Source organism: Tursiops truncatus, chromosome 6 (genome assembly GCF_011762595.2).
Source record: "Tursiops truncatus isolate mTurTru1 chromosome 6, mTurTru1.mat.Y, whole genome shotgun sequence".
NCBI lineage: Eukaryota > Metazoa > Chordata > Mammalia > Artiodactyla > Delphinidae > Tursiops > Tursiops truncatus.
In genome coordinates this window covers 109,365,711-109,385,623 of record NC_047039.1, presented here as the reverse complement: position 1 = coordinate 109,385,623, position 19,913 = coordinate 109,365,711, and the positions used below count along the sequence as shown (strand labels likewise).

Genomic DNA, 19,913 nt, shown 5'->3' with positions numbered 1-19,913 from the left:
ATCCCTGCAAAGTATCTAAATTTGTGCTTATTGGGAGAAGTTGATAAAAAAAGATTATGAGTAATTCAAGACAATTCAAGACAATTGCTAATCCTTTGGAGGTGTTTTCTAATCCTTTGGACTGAGATCTGGGCCGGTCCCTTGAGGCTGATGAGTAATCATACTACCTGCCCTTTGTTGGTTTGCTTTCCCACCTGCCTGCGTCTTTCATAGCTTCTCTTTCCACAAACCCCAACATCTCCCTTCCCATCCTCACCACTTGCTTCCTACTTCACTGAGAAAATTGAAGCAGATAGAGGAAAACACCCTCAGGCTCTCAGGCCCTGTAACCCATCTGTTGGCATCTGTTCCCACACCTGGATGCCCCCTCCCTCTGATGCTCCTGGCTGAATCCAAGCCCTCCTCTTGCACACTAGATCTTCCCCCATCTCTCCGACTCTGGAGCTCTGTCCCCACTAGTTTTCCTCTGTCTCCTATGTTATCAAGGCTTTACTTTCTACTGGCTTATTCCCATGGTCACAAAAATGTACCACTGTCTCCCATCATTAAAAAACAAACAAGAAAACAAAACTTCTCTTGAGCTCACTTCCCCCACCAGCTGCCACCATTTCTTTGCCTTCCTTTGCAGCAAACCTTCCCAACAATGTCTCTCCAGTTCCCCTCCTCTCCCTATTTAGCTCACCTGCACCTGTGCACCAGAACAGCTCCTCGGGGCACCAGTGACCTTCATCCTGTCCCACCCAGTCGCCTGTCCTCAGTCCTCACCACCCTTGACCCCTCAGCGTCTTTGAAGGGGTGGGTGCTCCCTCCTCGAAACACTTTTCTTGCTTGGCCTCTGAAACCCCAGTCTCTTGGCTTCATTCCTATCTCACCAGAAGCTCTTCAGAAGCCCTGCTCAACCCCCTTCGCAGTTCCTCCTTTCCTTCTGCCACTTCACCCCGATGTGCCCTGGCGCCCAGTCCTCCGTCATCTTCCCTTCTCTATTTATACTCTCCTGGTGATGGCTTTAAGTACGATCTCTACGGCAACAGATGTCTCCAAGCTTGATCTCTGTCCTGAACTCCAGAAACAGGTTACTCAGAATCTCCATTTGGATGTCTGAAACAGAATATCCACTCAAAGTCTGCATTTCCGGGGCTTTCCTGGTGGCGCAGTGGTTGTGAGTCCACCTGCCAATGCAGGGGACATGGGTTCAAGCCCTGGTCCAGGAAGATCCCACATGCCGTGGAGCAGTTGAGCCTGTGCGCCACGACTACTGAGCCTGCATGCTACAATTACTGAAGCCTGCGTGCCTAGAGCCCGTGCTCCACAACAAGAGAAGCCACCGCAATAAGAAGCCCGTGCACGGCAACGAAGAGTAGCCCCCACTCGCCGCAGCTAGAGAAAGCCTGCATGCAGCAACGAAGACCCCACGCAGCCAAAAAACAAACACAAAAATCCCAACAAAATCTGCATCTCTGCAGCCCGGCTCCCCGCAGCTCCCCGGCTCGGCTCGAGGGCAGCTGCATCCTTCCTTGCTTGGGTCAAAAACTCCAGAGTCATCTTTGGCTTTTGTCTTTCTCCCACACTCCCCCGCCCCCATCGGGAAGTCCTGGTACCTCTGCTTTCCAGATTGATCCAGGATCCCTGCCCTTCTCAGCACCTCCACTGCTGGCACTGTGGTCCAAGCCCCCATCACCTCTTACCTGGCTTACTATGAATCTTCTAACTGGTTTCTTATTCCTCCCTTATTTCCTACTGTCCGTCTTTTCCACAAGACAGGCAGATCACAGCACTCCTCATTCAAAACACCAACGTCTCCCCATTTCCCTCGAAGTAAATCGAATATCCTTACAGTGGATGTCCTATAAAGCCCTTCGTGAACGGGTCTCTCTACCTCTCAGACATTACCTCTTTCTCTCTCTCCCTTCGTATCTCTGCTCTAACAGAATTGGCCTCCGTGCTGTATCTTGTACATGCCAGACATGCTGTCACCCCAGGGATGCTGCATTGGCCTTTCATATAGATGTTGTCACCTAGAGGTCCATCCTCCAGGGTCCACGTGGCCAACTCCCTCACCTCCTTCAAGTCTTTGCTCAGATGTCACCTCCTCAGTAAGGGCCTCCCTGCCTCCCTGCTGGACTTTTTGGTTTTTCCAAAGCGCTGATAACTTTCTAACATTATGTAATTTTCTTACATATTGTGTTGTTCATTGTCTTCTGCTCCCTCCCTGCTAGAATATAAGCCTCCCAAGGGCAGAGGGCTCTTTGCGTTGTGTTCACTAATGAATCCCTGTAGTATGGAACAGTGCATAAAATAGGTGCTTAGTAAATAGCTGTAGAAAGAGTGAATCAACAGGGAACAGGTCTACAACATTTGGTCAGCACTGCTTCAAGGAGAATTATGTGCCTGCACAGGCCTATGGGAGCTGATGAAGGTTTAAAAACAAACAGAACAACTAATAATGTGTCAACAGAGTTGGGGGTGGGGGAGACTCTAGTGAATGAGACACAGGAAGTGCCTGAGCCTGAGGGACTCACCTTCTCACTATGGAAAAAAGACTGCATGCAAATAAGCAAGGCAGTAAATCATTTAAAGATAGCGTTTAAGTAATAAATAAAGTTTAATAAAGATAGCGAATAAGTAAAACCAGTGATGCATTAGAAGATGATGGGGGGGGCAAGGCTTACTTAGCCTGACTGGCCAGGGAAATCCATTGCTTGAGAACTGACAGACAAGGAGAAAGCAGGCATGCAAAGATCTGAGAGCAGTTCTTCCAGGCCAAGGAATCAGCGAGTGCAAAGGTCCTGAGGTGGGGACATGTTCAAGGAATGGAAAGACCAGTGTGACTGGAGCATATTCAACAAAGACTTGCTTAAAACATCAATATGATGTTGAAAAACCATCATGGTCTCTTTGGGGAGTTGTCTGTCGTTAAATAATTTCTTTTCTGCATTAGAGGAAAAAAGACTCTAACTTATTTTAGACATGGAAGATGATAATTAGGGCTTTGATTTCTGTAGGTCAGTGGTTAACAAACTACTGGCCATAGCCATGGCCAAACCCATCACTGCCTGGTTTTGTACACAAAGCTTTACTGGAATACAGGTGCGTCCGTTCATCTGTGTATTGTCCGTGGCTGCTTTTGCAGCCCCGTGACCCTGGGGCTGCAGGTCTAATATATTTACTGTCTGGCCCTTTATAAATTTGCTTTTATGTATAAGCATATACATATATACGTGCTTATATATAAGTTTGCTGACCCCTGCTATAGTTATTATCCGTTCAAGGCAGCATAGGGTCAAATTCTTAATATAATCTTTTTTTTTTATAAAAACATTTATTTATTTTATTTATTTTTGGCTGCATTGGGTCTTAGTTGCAGCACGCAGGATCTTCGTTGAGGCACGCGGGATCTTTCATTGTGGTGTGTGGGCTTCTCTCTAGTTGTGACGTGTGGGTTTTCTCTTCTCTAGTTGTGGCGCTCAGGCTCCAGGGCGCGTGTAATCTGTAGTTGTGGTGCGCAGGTTCTAGAGCACGTGGGCTCTGTAGTTTGGGCTCACGGGCTCTAGCTGAGGTGCATGAGCTCAGTAGTTGTGGCACCGGAGCTTAGTTGCCCCGTGGCCTGTGGGATCTTAGTTCCCTGACCAGGGATTGAACCCACGTTCCCTGCATTGGAAGGCAGATTCTTTACCACTGGACCACCAGGAAAGTCCCAAGTTCTTAATATAATCTTTTAAAAAATTTTTATTTTCTATTTATGGCTGCATTGGGTCTTCGTTGCTGCGTGCGGGCTTTCTCTAGTTGTGGTGAGTGGGGGCTACTCTTCATTGCGGTGCATGGGCTTCTCATTGCGGTGGCTTCTCTTGTTGTGGAGCATGGGCTCTAGGTTCGCGGGCTTCAGTAGTTGTGGCTCACGGGCTCTAGAGCGCAAGCTCAGTAGTTGTGGCGCACGGGCTTAATTGCTCCATGGCATGTGGGATCTTCCCGGACCAGGGCTTGAACCCATGTCCCCTACATTGGCAGGTGGCTTCTTAACCACTGTGCCACCAGGGAAGTCCCCTTAATAGAATCTTAAAACATCTTACATGACCTATATAAGAGAACCAACTATTGATTGCCCCTTAGCAACTGTTTCTTTAAAAATAAACAAAAAGGACTTCCCTGGTGGCACAGTGGCTAAAAATATGCCTGCCAATGCAGGGGACATGAGTTCGATCCCTGGTCCGGGAAGATCCCACATGCCTCAGGGCAGCTAAGCCCGTGCACCACAACTACTGAGCCCACTCACCACAACTGCTGAAGGCCATGCACCCTAGAGCCTGTGCTCTGCAACAAGAGAAGCCACCGCAATGAGAAGCCCGCACACTGCAAGGAACAGTAGCCCCCGCTCACTGCAACTACAGAAAGCCTGCCCTCAGCAACAAAGACCCAACGCAGCCAAAACAAACTAAATTATTTGTTATGACCAGGTAATGAATTCATATGATTAAAACTTCTAAAGGTACAAAAAGGTTTACAGTGGAGTGTCCCTTCTCTTACCCCTGTTCCCAGGGACAATAAATGTTATCTGTCTCTTACGTATCCTTCCGGAGAGATATTATGGATACACAGGCAAGGAAGTGTGTTTTCTTCCTTGCTTCCCCAGCAGGTCAGTGTGCCCTTGCCTTTCTGCATCCTGGAAATTATTCCGAGAGTTCATTTTTACTATTTACAACTATACAGTGTTGCATTGAATTGGTGGATATGTTGTTTCCAGTTGTTTGCAACTCTGAACAAAGTTGCACTGGATAACCTTGCATGATACACTTGGGCAAGCATATCTAGAGAATAAGTTCCTAAAAGTAGCACTTTGGTTCTGGTAGAATTTGCCAAGTTGCCCTTCTCGGAGGCTGTGACCCTTATCACCACTTCAGAGTTCGTGGCGGTGCTACTCGCCTTGACCCTCAATGCTTCTTGCTACCCATCTTTTTTATCTTTGCCGATTTGATAAGTAAAAATTGCTACGTCTGAAAGGTAATTTGTCTCTTAGCATGAATGAGGTTGAGTATGTTTTTATACATTTGAGCCGTTTGTACTTTCTTCTTGATGAACCATTCTTGTCCTGGTCAATTTTTTTTTTTTTTAAATTGGATCTCATTGTAAATGAAAGGTAACTGTGTAAAAGTCATTTTATAAAATATGTTGCATATTGTATATGCAAGGTATTAAATTTAAATTTACTTGAACAATTAAAAAGATTTTATTAAAGTGAAACTGAAGGATTTAGCAAACTTGAAATATTAAACAAATTCTTATAAGATTTAGCAAAAAGATTATGAAAAATGTGTGGGGTGTCATTCCTGTTTTTTGTTTGTTCTTGTTTTTGCTTTAACTCATGTTGTAATTTTAAACAGGCTCAACTGACTCACTGCTAGGAAACATAAAGAAAATAGTATCTACCTGTTTTACTTCCTCTCCTAATTGAGTTATATAATTTAGTCTGTAACATGAGTCTCACAGTTAATTTGTCTTAATTATAGATTTATGCTCATCACCATTCCTTCTACCACAGCCTCTCTACTTGTTTGTTGGCCTCAAGAAAAACAGGGTTATCTTCCCCCTATAGGAGCCTGTGGCATAATCCTTCAGTTCTTTCTTGTTTGAGAATGCCTCTATCCAGTCATCCCTCAGAATCCGTGGGGGATTGGTTCCAGGAATACCACCCCCTGCCCCCGCCCGCCTCGGATACCAAAATCTGAAGATGCTCAGGTCCCTTATATAACATGGCATAGTATTTGTGTATAATCTACACACATCCTTCTGTATACTTTAAAGCATCTCTTGATTACTTATAATACCTAATACAATGTAAATGCTGTGTAAACAGTTGCCATCATGAAGTAATTCACGTGTTGCTTTTTGGAACTTTCTGGAATTTTTCCCCCAATATTTTTGATCACAGTTGGTTGACTCTGTGGATGTAGACCCCACAGATGTGGAGGGTCGACTGCACTTAACAACAATTTGACTTGATTATTCTCTGGTCATACTTTTCTCTCCAAACTTTGCTGCTGCGTTGTCTTCTGGTTGAAAAGTCTGGGGCCAGCCAAATTTTTATTCTTTGTAGGTGACTTGCTTTTTTGACTCTGTATGTGAAGAATTTTTTGTTCCACTTTAGCAGTTTGATAACCTTACCAAGCAATGCCTTGTGGTTGATCACTCTTTGTCAATTTCCCTTTCATATAAAAAGTCAATAATTTATTTCAGGGGAACTTTCTTCAATTATATCTGAATTTTTTTCTATTCTACTTATTGGGTCATATGCTTCAGAGATCCATTTTCCTTATGTTACAGCATCTTGTTCTTCAGATCTTTTTTCTTTTTCTGATTATGAGAGTTACTTTCCACGTTATGATTGTCTTAAAACTTTCCTCTCTTAAATTTGATATCCAGCCTAATTTATTTATTAGCTCTGGAGTTGTGTGTTTTCGTTCCTAGTTCATTTCCTTAGCTTTGCAGCCTCCCAGTTTCATCCCATTCTGTTTTGTCCTGTAGGCTGGGGATTCTTGCTTTATTGGCTTTGTGGTTTTATTAAATTTGTTTATCGTGTCAAATATTCTGGAGGAGTTAGGATTTGCTTCATTTCCTTGTATGTTTTCTTCCAGATTGGGTTTTTCTCTGTCATTTTCTTCCTTCCTTTTCGTTTTTATTTTTTTTAATTTTTGGCCACGTTGGGTCTTCGTTGCTGTGCGCAGGCTTTCTCTAGTTGCAGTGGGTGGGGGCTACTCTTCGTTGCGGTGCGTGGGCTTCTCATTGCGGTGGCTTCTCTTGTTGCAGAGCGCGGGCTCGGTAGTTGTGGCGCGCGGGTTTTGTTGCTCCGCGGCATGTGGGATCTTCTCGGACCAGGGATCGAACCTGTGTCCCCTGCATTAACAGGCGGATTCTTAAGCACTGCGCCACCGGGGAAGTCCCTTCCTTTTCTTCTGTATTACATACTACATCCCTTCACCTTGCTTATATTTAATACAGGCAGTTTAGTGAAGTGGTTACAAGTAACAGACTCTAAGAGTCCCAATGCCTGGGATGTTCTTCCGCTTAATAGTAATATGATTTGGGACAAATTACTCTCTGTGCTTTGTCTTTTTCAACTGTAATATGTGAATAATAATAATGATGATAATTCTCACCTTATAAGGCTCTTGAGGGGACTTAATGAGATAAAGCATGTAAACGTCTTAGGTTGATGCCTAAGCACGTTTTTGTTATTAACACAAACAACACCAGTGCCCCTCTTTGATCTGATAGAATGTGAATAATCACTGCTGTGCTTCCGGTGCCATTGGTCTTTCCCTCTGAGCTCCCTTATAGGGTAAGCGTGGAGGAAAGTGTTACCAAACCAGGTTCGTTTGCCAACATGCAACAAGCCAAACACTGAGACGCCGAGGTTTGCAGGAGGGAAAGGGTTTATTCACAAGGCAGCCAAGCGAGGAGGTAGGAGAACAAGTCTCAGATCCACCTCCCTGAAGGTGAGAGGCTTGGGATATTTATGGGATAAAGAAGCAGGGTGGTCTTAGGCGTGGGGAAAGGTGATTGCAGGTAGGGAAAAGGTGAGGTAATTAGTGTTCTGTGCAGGCGTATCTGAGTTACTTGCTTCTTCTTGGGATGCATGTTCAAAAATGGAGGCGCCTAGCATGATCTGACGGTGGGGTTTTTGGCCCTCTGGTGTCAAAATGTCATTTACCAGACACCTGTGCAGGCCCTGTTTTAGGGAGTCCCGACCAGTCTTAGCTGGCTTGAGCTTGAGCTAGACACAGCTAGCTCTGAGTTCCTGGAAAACAACCCAGGCAAACATCTTACTGTGTCGGCTGTGTGATGCTTGGAGGACAGCTAAGCCTTTTGTAGCAACAGTTACAGCATCAGCTCGATCGGTGAAGGCAGGTTACACGTGAAGGGGTTTTTAATAAACTGGAAGGCAAGCTCAAGAATTTCTGTTCGTCACCAGTTTTTATTAACCCCATGGGGCATGGTCTCAAAAGCACTTGTTTCTGTACATCTTGTCTTTGAGGCTCTGAGTTTTGTTGTCTCTTCTGAAACTTCGTTAGAGGTTCTGTTTTAGCATTCACTCCATTAGGTCAAAGGCGTTCACCCCTATTCCTTGGGAATCCCTAGGTTTTGTGGTAATCTTCCCCAGGCATTCAGCCTGCAGCCCTGGGAAGTAGAGACCCAGGTGGCCAGCCCCAGCTCCTGCCAAGTCCTGGCATCCGGGTGGCCAGCCTGCATGTCTTCCTCTCAGATCTTTTCTGTCACTGTCCCCTGAGTGCTTACTCACCCCTCAGTTTACTTCTGTCTGAATCGGTTTTCAGGGTTCTGTGGACTTGTTTCCCTCCCTGTGACTGTGAGGGTGGGGTCAAGCATCTGTTCTACACCGTTCCAGAATTTTCTGTCCCTCACGCTGGTCACCACTCCTCAGAGTGTGTAGACTGAGGTGACGTGCCTTTCTTCACGGGTTTATTTTCTGCTGTTGAAAATTTCCTGGCTTTTGTTTCGCCTCTCGTTGGAAAAGCGCAGTTCTCTGATCAGATTTTATTGTGCCATCTTTATCTGGCAATCTGTGGTGAGCTTTTAAAATATAAAAGACAGATTAAAAAAAAAACCAACAACACAAAACATTCCTGTGTCCAGCCTTGGACCTTCCATTTCAGAGGGTCTGGAATGAGGCCCAAGTTTTTCCATTTTAGAAGTCTCACCGCAGTTCTTAGGACCAACCAAGCTTAAATCCAGTATCTTTATTAAAAGATGTATATTTTCCTTTTACCTTTTAATTAGCCTATCTGAAGAGCAAGTGTATAAAACAATTTAAATTTCTCAGAAAGACGCCATAAATTTAAAGGTGCTTTTGGTGTTTATTTGCCTGCTTATTTTTAAAATAACCTCATACACATAGGGCGAGAAAGCCCACCTCCAGAGAATGGAAATGCAAGTTGCTCTTTTTTTTGTAGTGGTCCCTGAGAGAAATATCCTTATCCCTTCTAGACCTCTTAAGCCTTTAGTTTTCTGCTGGTGTCTATAGAGTGAATTATTCATTGATGCTTTTTGTTTGTTTGTTTTGCGGTACGCGGGCCTCTCACTGCCGTGGCCTCTCCCGTTGCGGAGCACAGGCTCCGGATGCGCAGACCCAGCGGCCACGGCCCACGGGCCCAGCCGCTCCGCGGCATGTGGGATTGTGCCCCGGACCGGGGCACGAACCCGTGTCCCCTGCATCGGCAGCATCGGCAGGCGGACTCTCAACCACTGCGCCACCAGGGAAGCCCCACTGATGCTTTTAAGAAGCATTTTGAATGCTATATATGCTAACATCGTCAAAGTGATAATCATTCTTCAGTACTGGACCGTCTTTACTGGAGATCACCCACAGCAGGTCTTTAATCCTGGTTAGGATTTGACTGGTAAAACGGAACTATAAAAAGTACTGGTTTCACCTGGATCTCTTCAAGCTATGGTCCCTTCAACTAGATATAAAGTTTAAGTTATTTTTACATCTGCTAATGACTGAAAGCTAAAAAGAAAATGTGGATTTAAATCAACCTCTAAAATAACAGTTTTGAATGAGTTTTTATATAAGATGTGAATTTAGAAGTGACATTTTCCATTTGTAATTTATAGTTAGCAGAAGAAATGGTCAGTATTTAAAACCATGCACTAAAAACATCTCACATGCAACCTCTAGGCTTTTCAATACTGCAGGTCCCATATATGCTGCTTTAAATATATTTGGAAAATAACCTATTGATTAGTCATCTGCTTTCCATGGCTCCCCTTTTATTCCTGGTACATGTAAGTCGGAGCTATTGTTTTTATTAAATCTACCTTTTTAAGGACTAAATGTGGTAGGCAACTCAAAGAATTCTACCATGCTTTCAATATATAAGATTTATCTCTTTTAACAAAGTGAATCAGCTATGTATAGCTGATTCACTTTGTTATAAAGCAGAAACTAACACACCATTGTAAAGCAATTATACTCCAATAAAGATGTTAAAAAATTAAATTAAAAACAAAAATTTCTCTCTTTTGCATTAATTTTTCTCTAAGGCACCTGCTTCAAGGAAATACTGCTTTTTCACATTCTTTCAAATCTAGATCTATTAGATAATCTTTACTGTGTATCCAGAGTATCAGTAGAGAAAACACAATGTAGTTTGTTTAAGCATAGCTCACGTGATAGCAACCTCCAAGTCAGTAGATTTTTCTTTCATCAGTTTGTCTAATTATAATTTTTAAATTGTTGTATACCCATGACTTCTTTTTTTTTTTGCTTTTGTGGTACACGGGCCTCTCTCTGTTGTGGCCTCTCCCGTTGTGGAGCACAGGCTCTGGACGCGCAGCCTCAGCGGCCATGGCTCACAGGCCCAGCCGCTCCACGGCATGTGGGATCTTCCCAGACTGGGACACGAACCCGCGTCCCCTTGCATCGGCAGGCAGACTCTCAACCACTGTGCCACTAGGGAAACCCCATGACTTCTTTTTAAAGTAATTGCAACAATCACTGTTCTATTGGGTGATATATATTCCCTGGGAATTTCCAAACTTTAAGGGACAATAGAGGTCATTTCATCCACCTGACTCAGGCTTACAGATGAGGAACTGGAAGCACAGGCTTGCCCATTGCTTTGTCTGAGGTTACACCATCTAGTCACGTGGCCTCTGGGTTCCCAGAGCAATGTCCTTTTTACTAAAGTCCTCTGCCTCTCATGTCACCTAGTAACACCTGTTAGAGGTGAACTCACATTTCGCTTTGTCTGTAAAACGTACCGTGATCAAAATTGTAAACTTATTATTGCACACTTTTCTAGGTATATCTGTAGATTCAGAGGAAATGAAAGAAATAGAATGTGAAATAATGAAAGTAGCTACTATGAAAGAGGAATAGCAACATGGAATAAACAGGGAAGTGAATACTGAATGCTGTCATATGGAGTCCCACTGTGGACCACTAGTCCACTCCTAGGGCTGTTGTTCTGCTTCTTTTTTTTTTTTTTTTTCCGGTACGCGGGCCTCTCACTGTTGTGGCCTTTCCCGCTGCGGAGCACAGGCTCTGGACGCGCAGGCTCAGCGGCCATGGCTCACGGGCCCAGCCGCTCCGTGGCATGTGGGATCCTCCCGGACCGGGGCACGAACCCGTGTCCCCTGCATCGGCAGGCGGACTCTCAACCACTGTGCCACCAGGGAAGCCCTCTTTTTTTTAAAACTGAAGTATAGTGGATGTTAATTTCTGCTGTACTGCAAAGTGACTCAGCGCTCTCTCTCTCTCTCTACATATATATATATATATATATATATACACACACACACACACACACACATTCTTTTTCATATTCTTTTCGATTATGGTTTATCCCAGGACATTGAATATAGTTCCCTATGCTATATAGTAGGACCTTGTTGTCCATCCATTCTATATGTAATAGTTTGCATCTACTAACCCCAAACTCTCAGTCCACCCCTCCTCCAGCCCTCTCCCTCTTGGCAACCACAAGTCTGTTCTCTATGTCTGTGAGTCTGTTTCTGTTTCGTAGATAGGTTTATTTGTGCCATATTTTAGATTCTACATATAAGTGATATCATATGGTATTTGTCTTTCTCTTTCTGACTTACTTCACTTAGTAAGGTCCATCCTTACTCCAGGTCCATCCATGTTGCTGCAAATGGCATTATTTCATTCTTTTTAATGGCTGAGTAGTATTCCATTGTATATATGTACCACATCCTCTTTATCTATGGCTGTTCTTCTTCCTTTTTTTTCTTTCAATATTTATTTATTTATTTATTGGCCGCATCAGGTCTTAGTTGCAGCACATGGGATCTTTTGTTGCATCGCACAGGCTTCTGTCTAGTTGTGGCGCATGGGCTTAGTTGCCCTCCCGCATGTGGGATCTTAGTTCCCCGACCAGGGTTCGAACTGGTGTCCCCTGCATTGCAAGATGGATTCTTAACCACTGGACCACCAGGGAAGTCCCTTTATGGCTGTTCTTCTAACTACAGAAGCCAAAATCAGGACCCAAAAGAAATCAATCAGTGGAACAAATGTTAATGAGTTTTCTTTTTTCAAGATTACCTCTTAGTTTTTGTGTAATTTGAAGCATGCAGAATGTAGAGGGGAGTATCTGGATTCTTGACCTGGAGATGGGATTAGGAAGATAGATTAGAGCAATTTTGACTAATCTGAGTGTGTTCAGTGCAAGCCTGCTAGGCAGGTTAAAAGTTCTCCTTGCTAAATGTCTTAGCACAAGCATCCCCCCAAATATTGTCTCTACCTCCTTCAAGAAGACTTATTCACAAGTAGTTTTCATTAGGTTTTGGGAGAGCGGCACACAGCCTTGAAAACCTGCCCTTGACACTTTGATTTTTCATTTAAACATCTGGACTCAGTCCATATGCTTGCCTTGGATTTAGAGCAATAATGGTTGCATAGAAACACATGGTCTGCCCTCTCCGGTTAAATAATGTCAAGTCTTAACATCCAGGTAAACGACCGGTTGGCGACCATTTCTGTTCTTATTTGCTCTACCTTTAGGTAAAAGAGTCAAAGCTGTGCAAGTCTTTCACGCTGGAAGATGGAAGGAAACATGGATTTCAGCTGTGGACATTTTGTGGCTTTTCTTTTTTTAACTTGTAAACAAAAGCACTGACTTCTTTCATTCCTGATTTCTCAGTTATCTTTCTGTGTAAGGTGACATGTCTGCCTTTTTGTTTTAGGAATCTTTCGAAGAAATACCAACCTAAAAAGAACTCGAAGGAGGAAGAAGAATACAGGTGTGTTTATCATTGATTGTTATGTGGTAATATCTATATGGCATTGGTGATGATTATAAAGGACATCTACATATATTTTGTAGATATAATATATCTACAAAAACAAGTTGCCTTCCTCATTCATATCTGTGCCAGTTTTTAAATTGGGGGAAAGACAATAAAAACCTACTCAAATAACTTACACTGAGTCACTAGACCTATTCCAGGTCGTTTCAGTTAAGGTAATTAGGAAAAGCTTAGAATATAATCTAAGCAAATACAGGAAGTGTGGATTATACACTCTACATCTTGATTTGGTTTTGTAATACAGGCGTCTCATTCATCCAAGAAATATGTCTGTTTCGGACAGCAATTAAGACATCTTAAGTCCAAAAGTATTATCTATAATTTAGATCTAAATATCCATGATATTAGCACCTATAGTACGTATATGTATTTTGGGTTATATGTGGGCTATTAACAAAGCCAAATATTGCCTTATGTAGGGCAGTTTGGCTTTACACAATGAAAAATGATTCAGTTGTAATTTATTCTGCACCATTTTGATGAGAACCCTCTTACGTGTAATGAATTGTCAAGACCCTACGGGAGCTGTATGCAAATTAACCTGATTTTAATTACTATTTCGCTGGTGAGAAGCAACATGAGAGAGGAGGTGCCTTGTTTGAAAAGGAGTGGTGTGCGTTCTGTTCTGTAGGTATACAGCATGTAAAGCCTTCCTTTCCACCCTGAATGAGACGAACGATTATGCTGGACAGCATGAAGTCATCTCCGAGAATATGACCTCCCAGATCACCGTGGAGTTAGCACGCTACGTCCAGGAATTGAAGCAGGAGAGGAAATCGGTAACTAAAATTTGTGTTTTCTTCCTACGAGATGGACCAAAGATGATGGGAATATCCCTACAAGTTTTAAAATTATCAATAAATGGAATCATATGAGATGGTGGGTCTTAAATTGCCACCTTTGAGACATGTATAAACATTCCTGACCCTGTTCGTAGAAAGCGTTTCTACGAACACTGGAGTAATTTAATGAGTAAATTATATAGTAATTTAATGAGTAAATTACTAGTCTTTACATCCGATTTCAAGCATCCCTCGGACATTCTGAAACTCATTTGTGGATCCCAGAATACTAACCCCTTTGAGGAATTTAAATATATTTGCGGCTATCAGATATACAAGAGTAAGCAATACAATATGATGTATGCTGTGTGGAATAAACTGTGTTAAAACAAATGTTATAAGGAGTTCAAAAGAGCCAGAAGGATGACCTCAGTTACAGCCACTCCGTTCCGTGGCTCATTCATTGTCATCTAATGAAGAGGGCCTTTTTGTTCCTCTTGTCATCATTACAGTCTTTTCATAGCTTTTGTTGTTAACAAAAGGGAAAAATGTACCCGCAAGTAAAATATATTCATAGTCAAGATTTTGCCCTAAGAGATTTATCATTAAGCCATGGTGGTCTGTATCATTGTACTTTGATCGCCTGTGAGGTGCATAATAATTTGTTAGTAATAAAGTACCAAAGTTGGCCAGTGATATGCTTTTCTATATAAATTTGAGTCCACAGTAATTCTTTTAGTGCTCTGGAGATACATGAGACAACAAGATTGATAGGGTTCTTGCTGAAATGGTGGAGATATTAAATAATAATGACCAAAATAATTATTTAATTGCAGTTGTGATAGTTTCAACAAAGTATGAGTACATATGTGAGAACATATAAAAAATGGGAACAGCTAACATGCTTATGCCCTGGATCATGGGAAAGCTTCCTGGGGGGCTTGACAGTTAAGGCTTTAACAGGACTTGAGGGACAAGTAGGAGTTGCATGGGACAAACATTCAATAGAGGGAGCAGCTGTGCAAAGGCCCTGAGACAGGAAGGTGTTTGGAACATCTGAGGAGTTTAGTTCTTTCTGAACTATAAATATGTAGCAAATAGCTTTGGGTATGTTTAGAAGTTAGGAAGAGATATATGCCTTAGGATCAACCCATTGAATTACAAAAAGAGTTAATACACTGAGCCGATGTTTTTATCTATTCACATTAAAGCAGTGATTACCAAGCAGGCACAATTTTGCTCCCCGCCCCAGCAAACATTTGTCAATGTCTGGAGACATTTTTGGTTGTGAGGGGCATTATAGCTGGGGGGTTGCTACTGGCATCTAGTGGGTAGAACCCAAAGGTGCTGCTAAACATCCTATAACACAAAGAACAGCCTCCACGACAAAGAATTACCTGGTCCAAAATGTCCATAGGGGCTGAGAAACCCTGCACCAGAGCTCCAATTCGGTGACACTATCTATAGACCATGGAGACTGGTCTTTTATAAGAAAAGGAGAGCTTTTCTTTTATATGATGGAAAGGAAGAAGTGAAACAGAATATTAAGGTTTGGAATTAAGCAAAATACCTAATATAATCATAAAGTAAACACAGTAAATCTGAACACGATGCTGGACTACTTCCCTGGTTCCTGACTTTCCCTTGACCTTGCCAAGTTTATACCTTCTTCTTATTTGTTACTTTGGTCAGCGGCTTGTGTCTCTTGCTGGCCTTCCTTCCCTCATACAGTTTAGCATCTTAGCCAACACCCTAAACAAAAACTCTGTGTATTTACCCTAGTAGCAATCATTAATTGTATTTCTGGAGTGAATCATGAAATGTGAAGCCCACATAACTTGGCCTCCTCCTACTTTTTTTGAATTCTCCCCCTCCAACCACGTGGCCTTCTTACCCTGTGCGATCCCGCCCCAGGGCCTTTGCACTGGCCTTTCTCGCCTTGGTAAGCTTTTCCCCCAGGTATCTGCAGAACTCACTTCCTGACTTCTTTCTCAGGAATATCATCTCATGGAGGTCTATCTTGTTTACCTTATTTAAAATTACGAAGTCCCCCCACCTTCTCCACCCCATTTCTACCACGTCCCCCTGCTTTATTTTTCTTTCGTACTTAACCAGCATCTAACATTTTATGTATTTACTTGTTTGTTTTTCTTTCACCCCACGCTGTAAGCTCCACTAGGGCAAGAATTTTCTTGTCCACTGTTGTATTCTCAGTCCCTGGAACGGTGCCCAGTGTGGCACAAAGCAGGCTCTCGATCAATACTCTTGGAGTGAAAGAAAGAATTGAGAAGTAGAAGCAGCCTTCTTCGACATAGCTTAGTTCTCAGTTAGACTTTGTTTTACTAGTTGCAGATCCTTGTATTTCTTTGCTATGTTATGATTGTGTCCTTCTGTTTTATTTACTCACTGGTAATCATGTCTTTTTTACAGTCTGTCATGTCTGTACTTTGAATTCTTTTTCTTTTTTAATAAAAAATTATAGAAATTTAATGAGTAAATTATAGGTGGTGCAGACACAGGTTAAATAATATCTTGCGATACATAGCGTTCCTTTTATTTTAAGGGGAATTACACGTACACTTCTCTGAGTCAGATGTTCTGTTGAGAGGAACTGTAAACAGTATGCTGTCTTAAAGCCTTTTGTAATTCTGTTGAGATGAAAGTTTAAGAAATTGTGAAACCTTTTAAAATTCTAGAAAGAATATCAGTAAGTACATTTGTGGTGTTTTAATATCACGCATCATGAGCATTTCTGCTTTGCTTATTATGTGGGTAATAGCTACCGTTATTTTGAATGACTGCATGATGTGGCATTGTGTTGATGTTCTCTGATTTCTAAAATTACTCTCATAATATTGGATATTTAACTGTTTGGCCTCAAGTGTTCGTTTTTGTTTTTTTTTTTTTTTTTTTTTGCGGTACGCGGGCCTCTCACTGTTGTGGCCTCTCCCGTTGCGGAGCACAGGCTCCGGACGCGCAGGCTCAGCGGCCGTGGCTCACGGGCCCAGCCGCTCCGCGGCATGTGGGATCTTCCCGGACCAGGGCACGAACCCGTGTCCCCTGCATCGGCAGGCGGCCTCTCAACCACTGTGCCACAGAGAAGCCCCTCAAGCCCCTTGTTTTTACAGGTTATAATAACTGACTTCTATCCTTACAGCATCCCTGGGGGAGGGGGAGGGCCGTTATCTTATACATTGTGCTCATTATCTTACATTTTGCTACCAGGCAGCCCACGTCTCAGGGCAGCGCACATTCACACACATGCTCTGGTTCCCACTGAGTTATTTTCTGGATCTTACACCCCAGGATGCTGGGCTGACTGGTGTGAAGGTCTCCATCAGCAGTCAGCTGTAGAAAGGGCTCCTTGAGATCATTTCATACTATGCAGTGTTTCTCCTTGCAACCTTTCACCTTTGGCTACCCTGACTTTTCTTAGTAAGTGATCTAATTTTCATAAGGATGACTGTCAAAACCACAGTAGAATGTGATGGTTTCCACTTTCTGGTGATGGTAATTATCAGCAGAAGGGCCACAACAGAGCGAGAGCCCAAATCCAGCTCTTCTGGGGTCAAATCCAGTTGCTGCTTCGATGCGGGACCATGAAGGGCTGACAGTGAACTTCAGATCTTCTTCAGAGGAGAGGAGAGCCTCAATCAGCAGTATGTCCAGAGAGCCGCAGCTCCCGGCCGTCAGGGAGGAGAGGAAAGGACCCAGGCTCTGCAGTCAACAAACCCACTCAGGACTCTGGTAGCCCCACCAGCTAGGAAACCGTAGGCAGGTTATATAACTCTCTGAGCAGCCAGTTCTGCATCTGTAAGTGAAGCTGATTATTATAAACCACCTTCCCGAGTTCAGGGGAGGATCGCAGAAGACAGGTACAAACCACCTAGCACCACATTCTGCGTATTGATGTATAGGCACTGCATACCTGGTACCTTCCATCAGGTCGTTCTGTTTCTTAATACAGAATCTCCTTTCTACTCCAGAAAGGGTTTGATCAGGGTTTATTACAGAAAACAGGAGCAGATACAGGTCTCCTTGTGACCATATGTCCTAACAATATTGTCCATAACAGGACCAGTCTAAAAAATGTTGAATTGGCTGACGGCATTGAAAACAAGCCGCTTTTAAAATTTTAGGTCGAGTTACTGTTTCTCATGGCTGACTAGAAATAGTGTCTTGCTTAAGTACCATTCTTAACCATCAGCCTAATACATTTTGGGCCATTTGATACAGTGGCGAAATCCTCCCTGCCCAAAGGGACGATTTAGAATTTACAGGATTACTGCTGGATCTTGTTACTGCATATAGAGAGGATTTCCAAGTTCAGTTCAGAATACTAGTAGAAAATTATTTTTCATATAGATTTTGCGATATTTCGATAGATGAATCTCTAACAAGAGTGCCTGGTGAGAAATAGCTCACCAAGCAAAAGATGAGGTTTCCTTCCTTTTTTGAATGGATTTGAAAGGAAGTAGAAGACAGTAACATAGTGGGAGAGATGGATATTCTCCTTGCCTCTGAGGCCATATCATGCTCCTGGGCCAGCTGTTTGATCGTAAACAAAAGCTTAAAGTCTTAAAGGTATAACTGATTCACTTTGCAGTACAGCAGAAGCTAACACAACATTGTAAATCAACTATACTCCAATAAAAATTAATTTTAAAAACTCTTGAAGTCTTAAAAGTAAAATAGGATAGTACTTGTTGTTCATGTTTTTGGGAGAAAGGATGATTTTTTTAAATTTATTTTATTTTTTATTGAAGTATAGTTGATTTACAATGTTATGCCAGTCTCTGCTGTACAACAAAGTGACTCAGTTACACACACGTATATATACGTTTCTTTTGGGACTTCCCTGGTGGTCCAGTGGTTAAGACTCTGCGCTTCCGCATCAGGGGGCACAGGTTTGACCCCTGGTCGGGGAACTAAGATCCCACATGCCGCGTGGTGAGGCCAAAAAAAAACAGCGTGAAAAGACTTTGTCAACGTAAAAAAAAAATTCTTTTCCATTATGGTTTATCCCAGGAGATTGGATACAGTTCCCTGTGCTATACAGTAGGACCTTGTTGTTTATCCATTCTAAATGTAATAGTTTGCATCTACTAAACTCCAAACTCCCAGTCCATCCCTCTCCCTCCCCACCACACCACCCCTGCCCCCCCATCCCTGGCTTCATTCTCTATGTCTGTGAGTCTGTTTCTGTTTTGTAGATAGGTTCATTTGTGCCGTATTTTAGATTCCTCATATAAGCGATTTCATATGGTATTTGTTTTTCTCTGTCTGACTTACTTCACTTAGTAGGATAATCTCTAGGTCCATCCATGCTGCTGCAGATGGCATTATTTCGTTCTTTTTTATGGCTGAGTAGTATTCCATTGTATATATGTATCACATCTTCTTTATCCATTCATCTGTTGATGGACATTTAGGTTGTTTCCATGTTTTGGCTATTGTGAAGAGTGTTGCTGTGAACATAGGGGTGCGTGTATCTGTTTGAATTACAGTTTTGTCCCGGTATATGCCCAGGAGTGGAATTGCTGGATCATATGGTAGTTCTATTTTTCGTTTTCTGAGGAACTTCCATGCTGTTTTCCATGATGGCTGCACCAGCTTACATTCCCACCAGCAGAGTAGGAGGGTTCCCTTTTCTCCACACCCTCTCCAGCATTTGTTATTTGTAGACTTGAGAAAATATGAGTTTTATACAGCAGTTTCCACATATGCTATGTTCTCCTATTACAATGCAGCTCACTCACATAATATTATAAATAACCAGTGTTGGTCCTGACACACAAAAATCCGTTTGCTCGTTTTGATGAGAATATGTTGATTTTGTAAAAGGAAGTTCTTTAAAAGAGAGCTCTGACTTGCCATTTGCAAGAGCACAGCCGTTGAAGTTCTTTCCAAAGCCTGGTGTTCAAGCCAGCAGCAGTTCTCATTAGGAAACACCAACACTCCTGGAAGCCTGAGAGGAGGGGGGCTCTTAATTTCTTCACCTCATGGGCTCCACTTAAGGCAACTGTATTTTTGGCAAGATGCTCACCTTCTCTTTAGAGGTAATGGACTCAGTGGCCAGTCCTTGGGGTGAATATAAGTCAAAGTACACAGTGACCGTTCTTACAGGAATTACAAGATTCCTCATCTCTTTAAGCTGACCACATACAATAAGAACGTCTGTTTCTTTTATTTACTTTCCCTTTTTAAGGGGAGTTGCTGTGATTCATTGATTAGCTACCAAAGTTTTTAAAGAATGTTACTAAAACTCTGAATTAAAGAACAAAAACTCAC

At 42.6% G+C, this 19,913-nt stretch overlaps 1 protein-coding gene across 17 annotated transcripts in view; it reads left to right on the top strand.

Moving 5' to 3' along the window:
• Nucleotides 1-19,913, top strand: part of FNBP1 (formin binding protein 1) — a 139,738-nt gene that overhangs the window by 50,476 nt on the left and 69,349 nt on the right. For all 17 annotated transcript variants that reach the window (XM_019920177.3, XM_073806717.1, XM_073806718.1 and 14 more), the window contains 2 exons: nucleotides 12,718-12,774; nucleotides 13,472-13,619. In XM_019920177.3, the coding sequence (XP_019775736.1) occupies nucleotides 12,718-12,774; nucleotides 13,472-13,619 (205 nt within the window). The remainder of the gene's footprint in view (nucleotides 1-12,717; nucleotides 12,775-13,471; nucleotides 13,620-19,913) is intronic.